General features: G+C 38.6%; 1 protein-coding gene across 1 annotated transcript in view; it reads right to left on the reverse strand.

The window, feature by feature from the left end:
* Positions 1 to 1,024: 1,024 nt before the first annotated feature.
* Positions 1,025 to 12,807, reverse strand: part of CENPE (centromere protein E) — a 43,166-nt gene continuing 31,383 nt past the window's right edge. The window contains exons 36-45 of the mRNA XM_033060460.1: positions 11,238 to 11,450; positions 9,811 to 10,029; positions 8,162 to 8,371; positions 6,875 to 7,096; positions 6,028 to 6,231; positions 5,346 to 5,458; positions 3,958 to 4,055; positions 3,236 to 3,395; positions 2,557 to 2,819; positions 1,025 to 1,792 (exon numbers count right to left, since the gene is read on the reverse strand). Coding sequence (XP_032916351.1) covers positions 1,695 to 1,792; positions 2,557 to 2,819; positions 3,236 to 3,395; positions 3,958 to 4,055; positions 5,346 to 5,458; positions 6,028 to 6,231; positions 6,875 to 7,096; positions 8,162 to 8,371; positions 9,811 to 10,029; positions 11,238 to 11,450 — 1,800 coding nt within the window. The 3' untranslated portion in view covers positions 1,025 to 1,694. The remainder of the gene's footprint in view (positions 1,793 to 2,556; positions 2,820 to 3,235; positions 3,396 to 3,957; positions 4,056 to 5,345; positions 5,459 to 6,027; positions 6,232 to 6,874; positions 7,097 to 8,161; positions 8,372 to 9,810; positions 10,030 to 11,237; positions 11,451 to 12,807) is intronic.

The raw sequence follows: 12,807 nt of genomic DNA on the forward strand, positions 1-12,807 counted from the left end.
AGAAAGCTTCCAACCAACCTCAAAAACAAAACAAAATGAAACAAAACAAAAAAACCCCCCAAAAAACCACCACAAACACACCAGTAGTTTGCATTTATTCCTGGAATACCTGTGGCTGTGGTCAGGAAGAAGACATTGCAGTGCCCAACTCTGTAATGTTATTTAGAACCTGTATATCTTTGGCTTGTCATGCCTTTAAAAGCTTCCCAAAACACATTCAAGGCCAGAGATTGAGATAAAGTATCGCAACTTCTTAGTAGGTACAGTAGTTGACGGTTTTCAGCCTTTCAAACGAAATAAAGGTTGTTGCTTTATTAAAGAAGTACCTCCCTCTGGTAAATAATCCTTGTGTGACTCCCCAGTTCTAGTAACTGCTGAATGCTCAGGAAATTTCAGTGTAATCATTTGCTTGTCAGTTTGGGTGACCTAAACACGATATAGCATCACTGAGAGATTTATTTCTATAAAATAAAGATGATGCTTTTGATGCAGGTATCTTTATTAGGTATGACTTTCTCATCTCATGATGATGATTTCATCCTTAATGGAGTTGATCTCAGGTTCTGAGTGCCCAATTCCTGTTTAGTTGGCAGTGAAGACCAGCGGAGGGCAGGAAAGGGAGGAGGATCTATGTTTTAGACTTCAACCATTTTCTGACAGACTCAAAGAATTTAATAAAACTCAACAGTAAACTTTTGCACAAGTAATTGCTGCAGAAGGTTATAGAGGATGGAGATAAGAAGGATAATTATGATGGAAGTGATGAAATCAGTATAAAAGATAGTGATTTGGTAACAGACAATGTTGTAATTAGCATCCTTAGACCACAGTACAAGTGAACAGCAAAACTATTTTTACATATTTAACATATTAGATTTTATTGTCAAGTGAAAATTTCTTATATAAAAGATACAAAATGTAGATCTCACAATACAGATAAGTAAGTTAGTAAAAGATCTCAATGATGTGGTTTGTTTTCCCTTCACTAGAGAAGAAAAAGAGTGTTAAGTCCATTGCTTACTATTAAAAAAACCCCTATACACAACTTCAGACAGATATATTGAAAAATGATACAAAATTCAAAGTTACTCATGGTACCATAATTGGCTGAGGTGCAGAAACTTTTAAGGAGTTTAAGAGGAACCCTTGATTGTGTACTCTACAAACAGAAGATCAGTAACTTGGGTTGCAGTGTCCAAAGAGGTCAAGATTGTGGTGAAAATGTTTCAGTTTCTGTTGGCTTAAAGAAAGCATGGTATAAAAACCACATCCTAAGAAACAAAAATAATATTTCTTGCCAAGTTAACAGCACTCTGAAGATATAAATATCAACATGCTGGAAAAGGGCTGTTTCAGGAATGACAGAATGAAAAGTTTGAGATTGAGAAGTTTCGTAGTAGGTTAGTTTGTGATCCATTAATTTTTCCAATTTTTTCTTCAATACATTTGCTTCTCTTTGCCATCAAAAAACATCAAAACACCAAAGTAGAACATCAGCAGATTAGTGGGTTATGGGGCAACATCTGATTTTCCATTTTTGTCCTCCTATTTGAGCTTTCCCAGTTGTGAGAAGTAGAAACTCCAAGACAGCAAAGATGGAAGAGGTTGATGGTTTTTAACCTGAAGCAATTTTCTTTTGTATATGAAGATCCTGGGCTGTAGCTAATGTAAGGGCAGCTTATGATAGAGCATCTTTACTGGGTGCTACAATCAGGGGCTTTATCTTTGTCTGAAGTCCCAAACAAGTGCTTAAGAGGTTCTTCTGTGGACTCTGTGCCTGCAGGCTGTGTATCTGTACAGAAGACAAGAACATTAAAGTCTTTCACAGTTAGACAAGCAGCAGAAATACAGTGATTTAAACTTGATTAGTGTTTTGTACGTCAGCTATGAAAGCTTTGTGTTGAGAAGAAAGTTGTGCTATTACCAAGCTGGCCATCGCAAAGCCAGCAATGAGTCATGTTCTTTCTGGAAGTCTGCTACTAATACCTCAGATACTGGCTACTCTTCAACATGTGTGCTGGGGGCTTCTGAAAGCTGTGAGAAGCATGAGGGCAGAAGTCACTAAAAGTCAACAAGCCAGATATAAGAAATCTGAAGTGAGGCTGAGGAACAGAAGTTATCCTCAAAACTGCTGGAGCCCGGCAGAGTAGTAGATGCAATAAAGTCTTGAAAAACTTCAGAAAAAAGTTAACCAGCACTTAACTTTATATAGTTTTACCAGAAATCTGTGCTTAACCAATGTAAAGTTAAAAAGCAAAATATTTTAGAGCACCAGCTATCTAGTAATAACATTTTGTTGATTCACTTTTAAAAGTCACTCATCAACACTTCCACTGCAGAAAAGGAAAAAAGAAAAGTTTGTATATTCTTCAGCTGGTGAAGGATTCATTTTGGTATTTCAATTCTGTAGAGCATACAGAAGTCTCATAGCTCAGCTTTTCAACAGTCAGAAGACAAACCATTCAGGAAAACTTACAATGCAAGTTTCAGATCTCAGGCCACCCCTTACATTTTGCATCTTCAAATCTTAAAGGACACTACCACTGTGCTACGTACCTGTTAGCACACCCAAATTGGAATTATCAAAGAAATTTGTTGGACAAGTCAGAGGCAGAGGCTTTGGTAGGTCCTGAGTCACTGTTTCCTGAGAAGCAGTTTCCTTGCAGGGTGAAGGCATTTGCTCTTTAAAGAAATATGACACTGCCTTCTTAGGAGATTTTGGTATTGTCTCTCGAGTAGTTTCTCTTGAGGATCGTTCTCTCCATTTTAGTGCCCTTTCTTTCCATTTCCTGAGTTCCTCTTTGAGTTGAAGTTCATTACTGCAAAGAAAAGAACCACAGCATTCAATTAAGAAAAGTTTAAAGCAGTTTCTTTAAGGAAAAATTCCTGAAGAACAGATAGTTCCTGTATTTTCAGATGACACATCACATTGGATTGACGCAATACAATAGCTGTATATCTTGGGTTCAGAGGATTGTTTTTTAAGCGGAAATTCCTTCCAACACACAAGTGTATCTTCCAGCATTTACAAGATTCTTAAGAAAGCAAGAAATTTAAAGTAAAAAGGCTTTTATGAGCCATAAAACTAGCTTTAAATAAAAGTTTATGATGTGAAATCTAAAATTAATGGTTACTCACTTCCATGGTCTCCCAGAAAGAAACATTTATGATGTACATAAATATTGATTATGTCAAACAAATTATTTGACATGTTGCTAGTCAGCTGTCCACTTACCTGAGTAGAAGGTCATTTTGTTTCTTCACCTGCAAGATCTCTTTCTGTAGCTTAGCTTGTTCAGATTTTAGAACAAGTATCTGTGTGCTCTGTACAATACCACTGCCACCACCACAAGTAAGGGGTGTTTGGGATTGCGGAGTATCTGCTTCTTTCAGCACTGGAAAACAGATTTATACATATGTGTGTGCATTATTTGGAGAGTGCTTAAAACCAAGGCAATACATTTTTATGCCTATTCTTTCTTGTGTTCTTATATGTGAAACCTCACTGGGTTACAAGTGCCATTACAACAGTTACTCTTTTTTCCACACAAAACACACCTCTCAGTATCCACACTACCAGGGAGATATTAAGAAACATGACAGATTCTTCACTGGGCCATTTAGAGGTAAAATAGTTATTGTTCCAGTTATGTCATAGCTTTGATTAGAACTAGGTATTTGTATGTCAAGGAAAAAGTGGAAACATGAGCTACCACCACTGCAGATTATCGCTCCACAAGGGCAAATGTGGCTGGAGAAAAACACAAGAACTGCTGTGATTCTACTGCAGTTCATATGCAGCTAATGTAAACAATTTTTCATCTCATGTTCCAGTGCACCCAATTCTCCTCATACCCTTTGAATACAAGGCCTGCATCTCAGTCTGGTCTTTACCCATATAACCTCAAAACTTAAAGTTTAACATGAAAGAGTCCCTTCAGTTTATCTTGAATTTACCAGTAACATCTTGCTCTTGCTGTGCTCTTCTCAGTTCTTCTTTTAGTTTTGTTAACTGTTGTTCTCGATGTTCTGCAAGGGCTTTATAATTAGCAAGTCTATATGAGGCAGGAAGGGAGGGAAAAAAAAGAAATCAGAAAACTTCAGTTTAATAGTTACTGCAGTTTCATCTGAATTCCAATGATCTATCAGATACAAGACACATCCACGTTATACAAGAAAAACTACATAAACCTGGTTGTCAGTTAGATTTTAGGTAAAGTGCACGCAAAAATTGGACTACAGTAACTTCACGACTATAAGGCACACCCTTTTGACTAAAATTTTCCCCCAAACCCGGAAGTGCGCTTTATAGTCCGGTGCGCATTATCTGATGGACAAAGTTCAGAAATTTGCCTACCCGGACGTGAGAGCTGCGAGTCGCGGAGGGAGCAGGCAGTGCCATGGCTGCCAGGTGGAGGTGGGGCGGAGCAGCGGCGGGCACGCCCCGGCCCCATGGAGGTGGGACGGCCCCTCTACAGGCTCTCCCCAGCCCCGTGGAGGTGGGACAGCTCCTCCAGAGGCACTCCCCAGCCCCGTGGAGGCAGGACGGCCCCTCCAGAGGCACTCCCTGGCCCCATGGAGGTGGGACGGCCCCTCCAGAGGCACTCCCCAGTCCCGTGGAGGTGGGACAGCCCCTCCACAGGCACCCCCTGGCCCCTTGGAGGCGGGACCGCCCCTCTACAGGCACGCCCCGGCCCCATGGAGGGGGCACGGAGGGGCGGTGGCCATAGCCCGGCCCCGGAGAGGCGGTACGGAGCAGCGGTGGGCATGCCCCGGCCCTGCCGGGTACAGGCGCGCCTGGGGGCCTGCGGCACCGCCCCTGCCGGGTACAGGCGGGCCCACGGGCCAGTGGCTGCCGGGTTGAGGTGGGGCCTCGGCCAGAAACCGCGTGGGGGGAGCTGGGGGCGGAGCCTCGCTGCAAAAAAAAAGTGTGCTCTGTAGTCCTGTGCGCCTTATCTGATCTACAAAGTTGCAACTTTTGCCGACTCCCCAGGGGTGCGCCTTATAGTCCGGTGCGCCTTATGGTCGTGAAATTACTGTAATTATTTTTGGTACGTCCCATCTCTCTAGAGAAGAAGAGTAGTTACTGCTTTCCCCTTGCCTTCTTTTGTCAGAACAGCTACTTAATTTATGGCTGAGCATGGTTGAGAAATTTTGGTAGGTGTATAGGGAAGAAGTTTTGTAAGTAACCCAATGTACATAGAGATTTTACTTTCTCTAACCATTATAAAAACTTACAACACCTCAAATTGAATGCTTACTTCTTATGTGGGAAAAATAAAGCAGGAGGTAGAAGCCAAGAATGAAGTAATTGAGAATTGTAAGAAGATAAAATTTGAACTTACTTCACTTCAAAGGAGTTGGATTGTTTCATTCTTTCCAGATCACATTTTACCAATTGTGTTTTGAGATGGTCAATTTCTTCTTTGTACAGTTCAGCACCTTTATCTAATTTTGCCTGAAAATAAAATATTTAGTACAAATAAGGGCTTTTTACTTAACAATGAAATAAAGTTTTTTACCATGTATCTTCATTATGATCTGCTAGATTTTGCTGTACAAGACCAGGAGCAGGAAATTGTTTTTCACTAAGGTGGTTCACATTACCAACTAGCACTATAGTAGCAGTTGGTATCCTACTCTGGTGTGTTACATGCAACCATATTTTAGCAAGTTTTGCTGACTTCTGTGCGGATATAAATCTGGGAATTTTAAAGAAGTGTGCAAATATATCACATTGAGTAAAAAGTTCATGCTTGTTTAAAGGTTTTAAAATGTTTCAAATGATGCATCCCATACAAGCAACACATTTAGTTTCCAGTATTGTATGAGTTCTAAATGTTGCCACTGAAGGATGCACTAGTAGAATGTGAAACTGCCTGCTAAACAGGCAAGTTTCCTCTAGGAATGCCATACAGAACAAATACACTGACTGTAGAGAGCTACACTTCACCTACAACTGGTGTCAAGCATTCTTTGTGTCTTTCATCAGAGGAAAAAGAGAGGAGTGAAGTATTTTGCTCATACCTGAAGACTCTGCTTCTCTGTTAAGGCAGTCCTGAGGCAATTATCCATCTCATTCAGTTTGGCATGCAGTTGGGTCAGCTCACTTGCCTCTGTTCTTATTCGTATCTGTGCTTGTAACTTGCTTATCCTGTCATCTTTCTCTTTGACACTTTCTCCTACTTCATTTATCACGTTCTCTAACTTCTGAATTTTTACTTCCATAGCCTGTTGAGATACATCAATCAATCAATTATGAGCAGTTATGTCAAAAGATAGTAACAGTAACAGCACATGGTCATATTCTTAGCAAGAATTAGCAAAAACTCAAGCCACACAAAAAAAATCCAACACTACAGGCTCTATGGCAACTCTTCATGTCCAGGTCACTTTTTGTGTCACCTTTTAATAGTCTAGAACACTCAAGTCTAAGAAAAGAAAAAGTGCTTCAGAGAAGGGTAACTGTGACATAAACAGGACAGAGAAAATGAGTTCTCAATTCCTGTGATTAAATAGAGAATTCTTCTCCATCTTCATGTCTGTCATAGTGAATACCATATACTCACAGGAAGCATCAAGAGTATCACCCTATTAAAGTCAATACTTCCAAAGCAAATGAAAATATTTAATATTAATTTCTAAACCGAACATCTATTTGTGTATAGAAATCAGGCAATTAAAATAATCATGTTACATGCAAGAGCTCAAAATTCTACTTTGGAAATAAAAGAACTACTAAAATAAAGTGTACTCTATTTGTATTGTGGTGGCGTACAATTACAGCTGCCATCAATCCTTATTTTCAGTTTGGAGTACTCTCTCTTAGAAAACAAGCATCAAAGAAGTTTTCCTTAGAAACAAGTATTCGTACCTTTTTATCTTGCTCTGCAGCCTTTAATTTATTATGAAGCCTGTAATTTTCTTCTTCTAATGCCAGACTGGCAGAGCCACCAGGGGCCAGTTTTTCTTTTAGAGTATTTAGATGTTGAAGCAACTCTTGATTTTTCTCTTTTCTTTGTTTTAATTCAACATCAGCATTTTTACTATAATTGGCAGTTCTGGCATCCAGCTCTGAAGAAAGTTCAAGGAGTATCTGAAAATGAGTAGCATCATACAGAATAATTCTAAATATTTTTTTAATCTGCTAGAAATATGGCAAGTGAAGAAACAGGAAGTATTTTAGCCTGCATTATTTTCACAATCTTGTTTCAATGTCCCATTTGAAAATGGTTGTTGTCAGAAATCACTCAAAAGAACAGTTTCATTTCCAGAAGAGAGGGAGGCAGGACGGGGCACAAGAGAAGATGATAGTGTATTGTACATTTACCAGTATTTCTGCATTAACTCAAACTCTAATATTAGAGAAACAAAGGAATTATATTGGGAAGACTTCTTGAATGTCAGCCACAGAAAAGCACAATTATTCACACATTTTTTTACTAGAATGTATTCACTGACTAAAGGACATCGAACTATTCCAGAAACCACGTTTGACATGTCAGATAAATAAAAACTTCCCAATTGTCAGGAAACAACAATGTTTACTAGATTTTTGTCTGTTAAAAGCTTTGATCCATATAATATTAGGGTCAGGGAATTCTTCCAAAAACCTTGCCAACATTGCAAAATCCCAAAGAAGTCAAGACTGACTATTGACTCCACAGAAGAAACTTTAAAATATGCTAAACTGAAGATTTAATCAGAAAGATGAGATCTCATGAAATCCTGTTCATGATGCACTAAACCTTGAAAAATGCTGTCCAGGTTTCCAAAAGAGGCAAGAGATAAGCATAAGAAAGGAGTGTGAATATAAATTTAACTGAGTTTTGAAAATGGCTATAATAGTTTTGATGAAGTTTGGCAAGAAAAGCAATGTTTTCCAAAATTCAGACTAATAAAACCCCAAATAAACATCCCCACAGCCCCTTCCATTTATTACCCAGAAATTCTTGTAGAAAGCCAGTTTCCAAGTTGGGATGCTTGAGGAATCGCTAAAAATCTTTTAAGTACTCCTATGTCTTACAGTTAAAGTATGAGTAAATGCTGATAATAAATGAATGCTCATCGAAGAGCCTTTTGTGTGTTTTGTTTTCAGTCATAGGCATTTGCAGACTGCTTACACAAAATACATTTCTGATTCTATAACATTTAATTTTACCTTTACTTTAGGAGTCCAGAATTTAAAGACTTGCAAGAGTCTTTCATTATCTTTCTCAAGTTCTTCTTTCAGTTCTTCTGTAACCCAGTGAGTTCCTGAACAAGCTTCCCAGAACTGTATTGTTTCTTTTCTAGCACTTTCTTCCTGCTGTAACTCTGCTTCTATGCAGAGAAGTTCATGTTCCATTTCTGATACATCTTTGAGAATGCGCTTATGAAAAAAAGGAATTAAAATTTAAATACTGTTTTGGTTCTCACATTTCTAAATACACTTTCTGTCCTCTGAGTTATCAGTATAGCAGAAAGTCTGTTTTAGTATCTAATTATTGTATAAAAGGAGTTTTGCTAGACTTAAAATTACACCCTATTGGGAAAACAAGAGGACAGTCTACATTCCCAAGGCAGGTGGAAAGGAGGAAAAAAAAGTGCTTATTAGCAAAAGTTTATTCCATAGAACAAGTCATCTTGGTATCGGTTAGTATGTATTGTAGAGGGCAAATAAATAAAAAACATTCCCACTATTTTCTAACCTATTAATCTTATTTTAGCTGCTTTACAAAGCAAAATCCTTTTATTATACAACTAGTAGCATACAAAAATAACTCTATTCCTTCCATCCCCACCTTAAGTGAAGTTTTAACAGATAAACCCAATACCGTTACAGTAATTTCATGATTATAAGCCGCACTTCCGGGTGCCAGCAACTTTTCATTCTTTGTCCATATATAAGCCGCACCTGATTATAAGCCACACATTACAATACAGGATGTGATAAAAGGTATCTATTTTATCACCATCTGTTGAGGGTGGGGGCAGTGATCCTTATCTCAACGGCAGATATTCTGCTAATGGGCCATCCATTGAAACCAGGTGGGAAATTGTTTTTTATCTTTTCACAACCCATCCTTCCTGCAGCGAGTCATTTTCTGCTAATGGCCCATTGAGTCCCACTGTGGGACTGAGAAAATTACTTCATCCCATTGGATGTTGCTCCAGCCAGGAAGAAGAGCCCAACATTTCTTACCAAGATAAAAACAGAGGTTTTTGGACACTAAGGGAGTCCCTTTCTCCACTGGACTCCAGAGGAAAACCCGATTTCTCCACATCACCACTGGACCTTTAGAGGGAAACTGCACCTTCTACAGGAGCACTGCTTCAACTGAATCACATCTGTCACTGCAAGAGGACTGCAGCTACCATTTAATGGGACTGCTACCAACACCCTGCCTGATGGGGTGTCAGGTTGTACTCTGACTTTGTCAGAGTTTTGGGTTTGTTTCTTTGTAGTACTGTATTTCTATTTTAATTTCCCTAGTAAAGAACTGTTATTCCTAATTCCTATATTTTTGCCTGAGAGCCCCTTGATTTCAAAATTATAATAATTTGGAGGGAGGGGGTTTACATTCTCCATTTCAAAGAGAAGCTCCTGCCTTTCTCGGCAGACACCTGTCCTCCAAACTGAAACAGCAACTTTTTGTTCTTTGTCTGTATATAAGTCGCACCTGATTATAAGCTGCACTTCAGGGTCAGACCAAAATTTTAGTCAAAATGGTGCGGCTTATAATTGTGAAATTATTGTAGATTCCCACCACCACATGACCCCATACCTTTGGAATGGATCTTTATATCTATTTTTTTTCCAAATATTACCTCTGCATCCAAGTGGAAACTCTGCAGCCCTTCACTGCTGTTTAACTCTTGAGATGATACTTCATTCTGCTTCAAATTAATCTTCCTGAGACACTGTATCTGGGATATCTGGGATTGTATGTGATCTTGTTTTCTCTTTTCCTCAAGCAATTCCATGTCATACTTATGAACCGCAGTGTGATAGTCTCTTTTCTTGTTGCAAACAGAACTGAACAGAAGCTGTTGCAGAAACACACTATGTATCAGTGAGCCTGTTTTAAAATGGTACCCTGCTAAAACACAGTATTTTACAATTCAATCTATTTATTTTCTGAGCCTGTAAATGTCCAGGATAACCAACACATTACTAAGAAAACCAGGTTCATTTGTGCATTATAGTAATGGCATGTAAGCCTTTTAGCTGAGACAGTACTTTTTCGGTGTCCTATTTTTTGTAGACTCCAAAAAAGCCAAGAAGTCTAAAAGGCTCTAGACAGTCTTCCAGAAATCTAAACTTTGAAAAACAATTGTTCTTTGTTATATTTATTTTCTCTTGGAGCTGTGAAAGGTGGAGATGATCTATGAGAGTAATATCACTGTGCTGATTTAAAACTTTATTCTAGCAGAGCTTGCTAGCTGGATCTTAAATATCTTTAACCATGAAAGTTAAAAGCCATCTATGGAAAAAACTAAACCTAAAATGGCTGCATTAAGTTATAAAATGAGGTTCATTGAAATATTAGTTCAACTTACAAGTTAATGGCTAATTATAGACATGAATGCCTCTCAAAAACCTCACCCTTCTCTGCAGGTCTGTGCATGTTTCCATGCTCCAACCAATAAAAACCCCAGCCCTTAATATTTAATGGTAAATAAAGAAACAGAAAAAACTTTATCATTTACTGTACTTCTGCATATGTTAACAGGAACTCTTTCCCAACTACCCTTAACTATTTTGCTGATAATTTTAGTCCAGTGGAGAAACTGATTCCAAAATGGGGAAGATCTGCAAGGCAGTAAAATCATCACACTACTTGGGTAGTTTTGCAGAGTAAGCATACATCTCCAAACCATCTTGCATGTTTCTTTCTCCCACAGAGAAATACATACCTAGTCATCTATTATTTGATTTATAGAGTACAGAAAGAAAACTTCATTTTCCAATTAAAACTGACTATCAATGAAATAATTCTGTGCTAAACAGCTAAACTACAGTTAAAAACTAAGTTTGATTTGCATAACATAAGTAAGTTCATAAGTTCCAGTTTTCTAAGAGCATAAAGCAATTGCTATCAACATATTTTCTCCAATGTATGGACTATCAAAACCCAAACCTAGAGTATATAAAATCCTAGCTGTTACCATTGAGAGTTTATTAAAAAAAACCCCAAAATCCAAATCCAAGCCATATGAAGCATCCCACATATTCAAGCATTTTAAGTTGGTACCTTCAATTTGGTCAATAACTTCTGGAGACGAGTGTTCATTTCCTCATTTTTGGTTTGAAGTGTTTTGACTTGTTTTCTCTGCTCCAATGTAAGCTGAGGCAGTATCCCAGCTATAAGTGCTTTCTGACTATTCAGTTCACTCTTTAGCTTAAGAGACACTGTAGAGAGACATTCATACCTCTTCCCCATGGCTGGGAATTTCTCAAGAAGCTCCTACATGCAAGTGAAACAAATTAATTAGTTCACAGCAAGGAAAAGTGTGATTAGCTATAAACAGAAACATAAAATACATTATCTGACTCCAGGACTAACCCCTACAGTATGTACTGGTTTTACAAGAGGAAAAGTTATTACGATTAAGACTTCAGTTTTGACTTGACATAGGGATATGACAAAAACACTAATCCAGGCACAAACCCAGATAATTTCTTAGTTTTCCAGCAAGTAAATTCACAAGCTCAATCTGTCTTTGTGGTTTAGGTTGTCTGGTCACAAGAGTGGCAAGACTTGCAAATTTTTGCCTGTCCACAAGTTCGCCAGCTGGCCTTCTCCTCAGGATGGACTTCTAGTTTATCTGCTTCTACTTTCCTGAAGGAAAGGGCTCATGAAGTAGGTCCTACCACTCTGGTATGAAAAGGAAGGTGTGAACAAACAGTGAGCAGGCTCAGTAGTCCTACAGGGTTGAAGACCCAGTAAAATGCAACTCCCGTATCATGTTTAATTATGTCTATATTACATATTTTAAAATAAGTATAAAACTCCTCTGACATAACTCCCTCCATCATTGGTTCTTAGTTGAAAGTACCAACATTCATCCCATTTCTTAACTCTTCACCTCACAGTAAAAACTCTGGAAAACTGGGAGAGGCAAACAAGATCCTATAAATTACAGAAGTCAGAAGGGGAGAGTGCTCTTAAAAGGGATCAGTTTCCTTCATGATGATTTAACTTTATCAGTTGTGCTGGTATTTTGTTTTCCATTGGATTGTGGTTTGTAAAGAAAATTCTATGTTGTTGTAGTAGGGTTTGAGCTCTGCTCTTTGTAGTTTTAAGTTTGTAAGGGTTTATTTTGTTGAGTTGTAGTTTATTTCTTCATTGCAATTCAGTATTTTGGTGTTTTGGGGTTGCAGGGCAGGGTTGCAGGTTGTAGTTTACTTTTTCATTGTAACCTCACTTCTTGTTGTTTGGGCACTGAATGTGATGATGCAAAGCAATGCAGAGTCCCCAGGCAGTGCAAAGGAGAGCCCTTTATTGCAAAACCCATGCCTTTTTAGGCAGTTAGCTGGTTATCAGTTTACACAGTTTTAAGGCACAACAAGCTGAAGTCAAGCAACCACCATATACCACGATGTGGACACGAGGCAGTCACGGAGCACAGCTTTCACGTCTCTGTATCCCTGTTGCAGCTGAGTCACTCTCCTGTAGTTCCCTTCTACTCAGCCAAAGTAACAGGCCTGAGCCATGACTTCACAAGGGTAACAAGGCCCTTATTTTGTAAGGCTTTACCTATATGCAGCAATACGTATTGATGAATCCTGTTTATTTTGGCTTTTGGTAGGTTACTAGCTCT

The sequence above is a fragment of the Catharus ustulatus genome, chromosome 5, assembly GCF_009819885.2.
Source record: "Catharus ustulatus isolate bCatUst1 chromosome 5, bCatUst1.pri.v2, whole genome shotgun sequence".
NCBI lineage: Eukaryota > Metazoa > Chordata > Aves > Passeriformes > Turdidae > Catharus > Catharus ustulatus.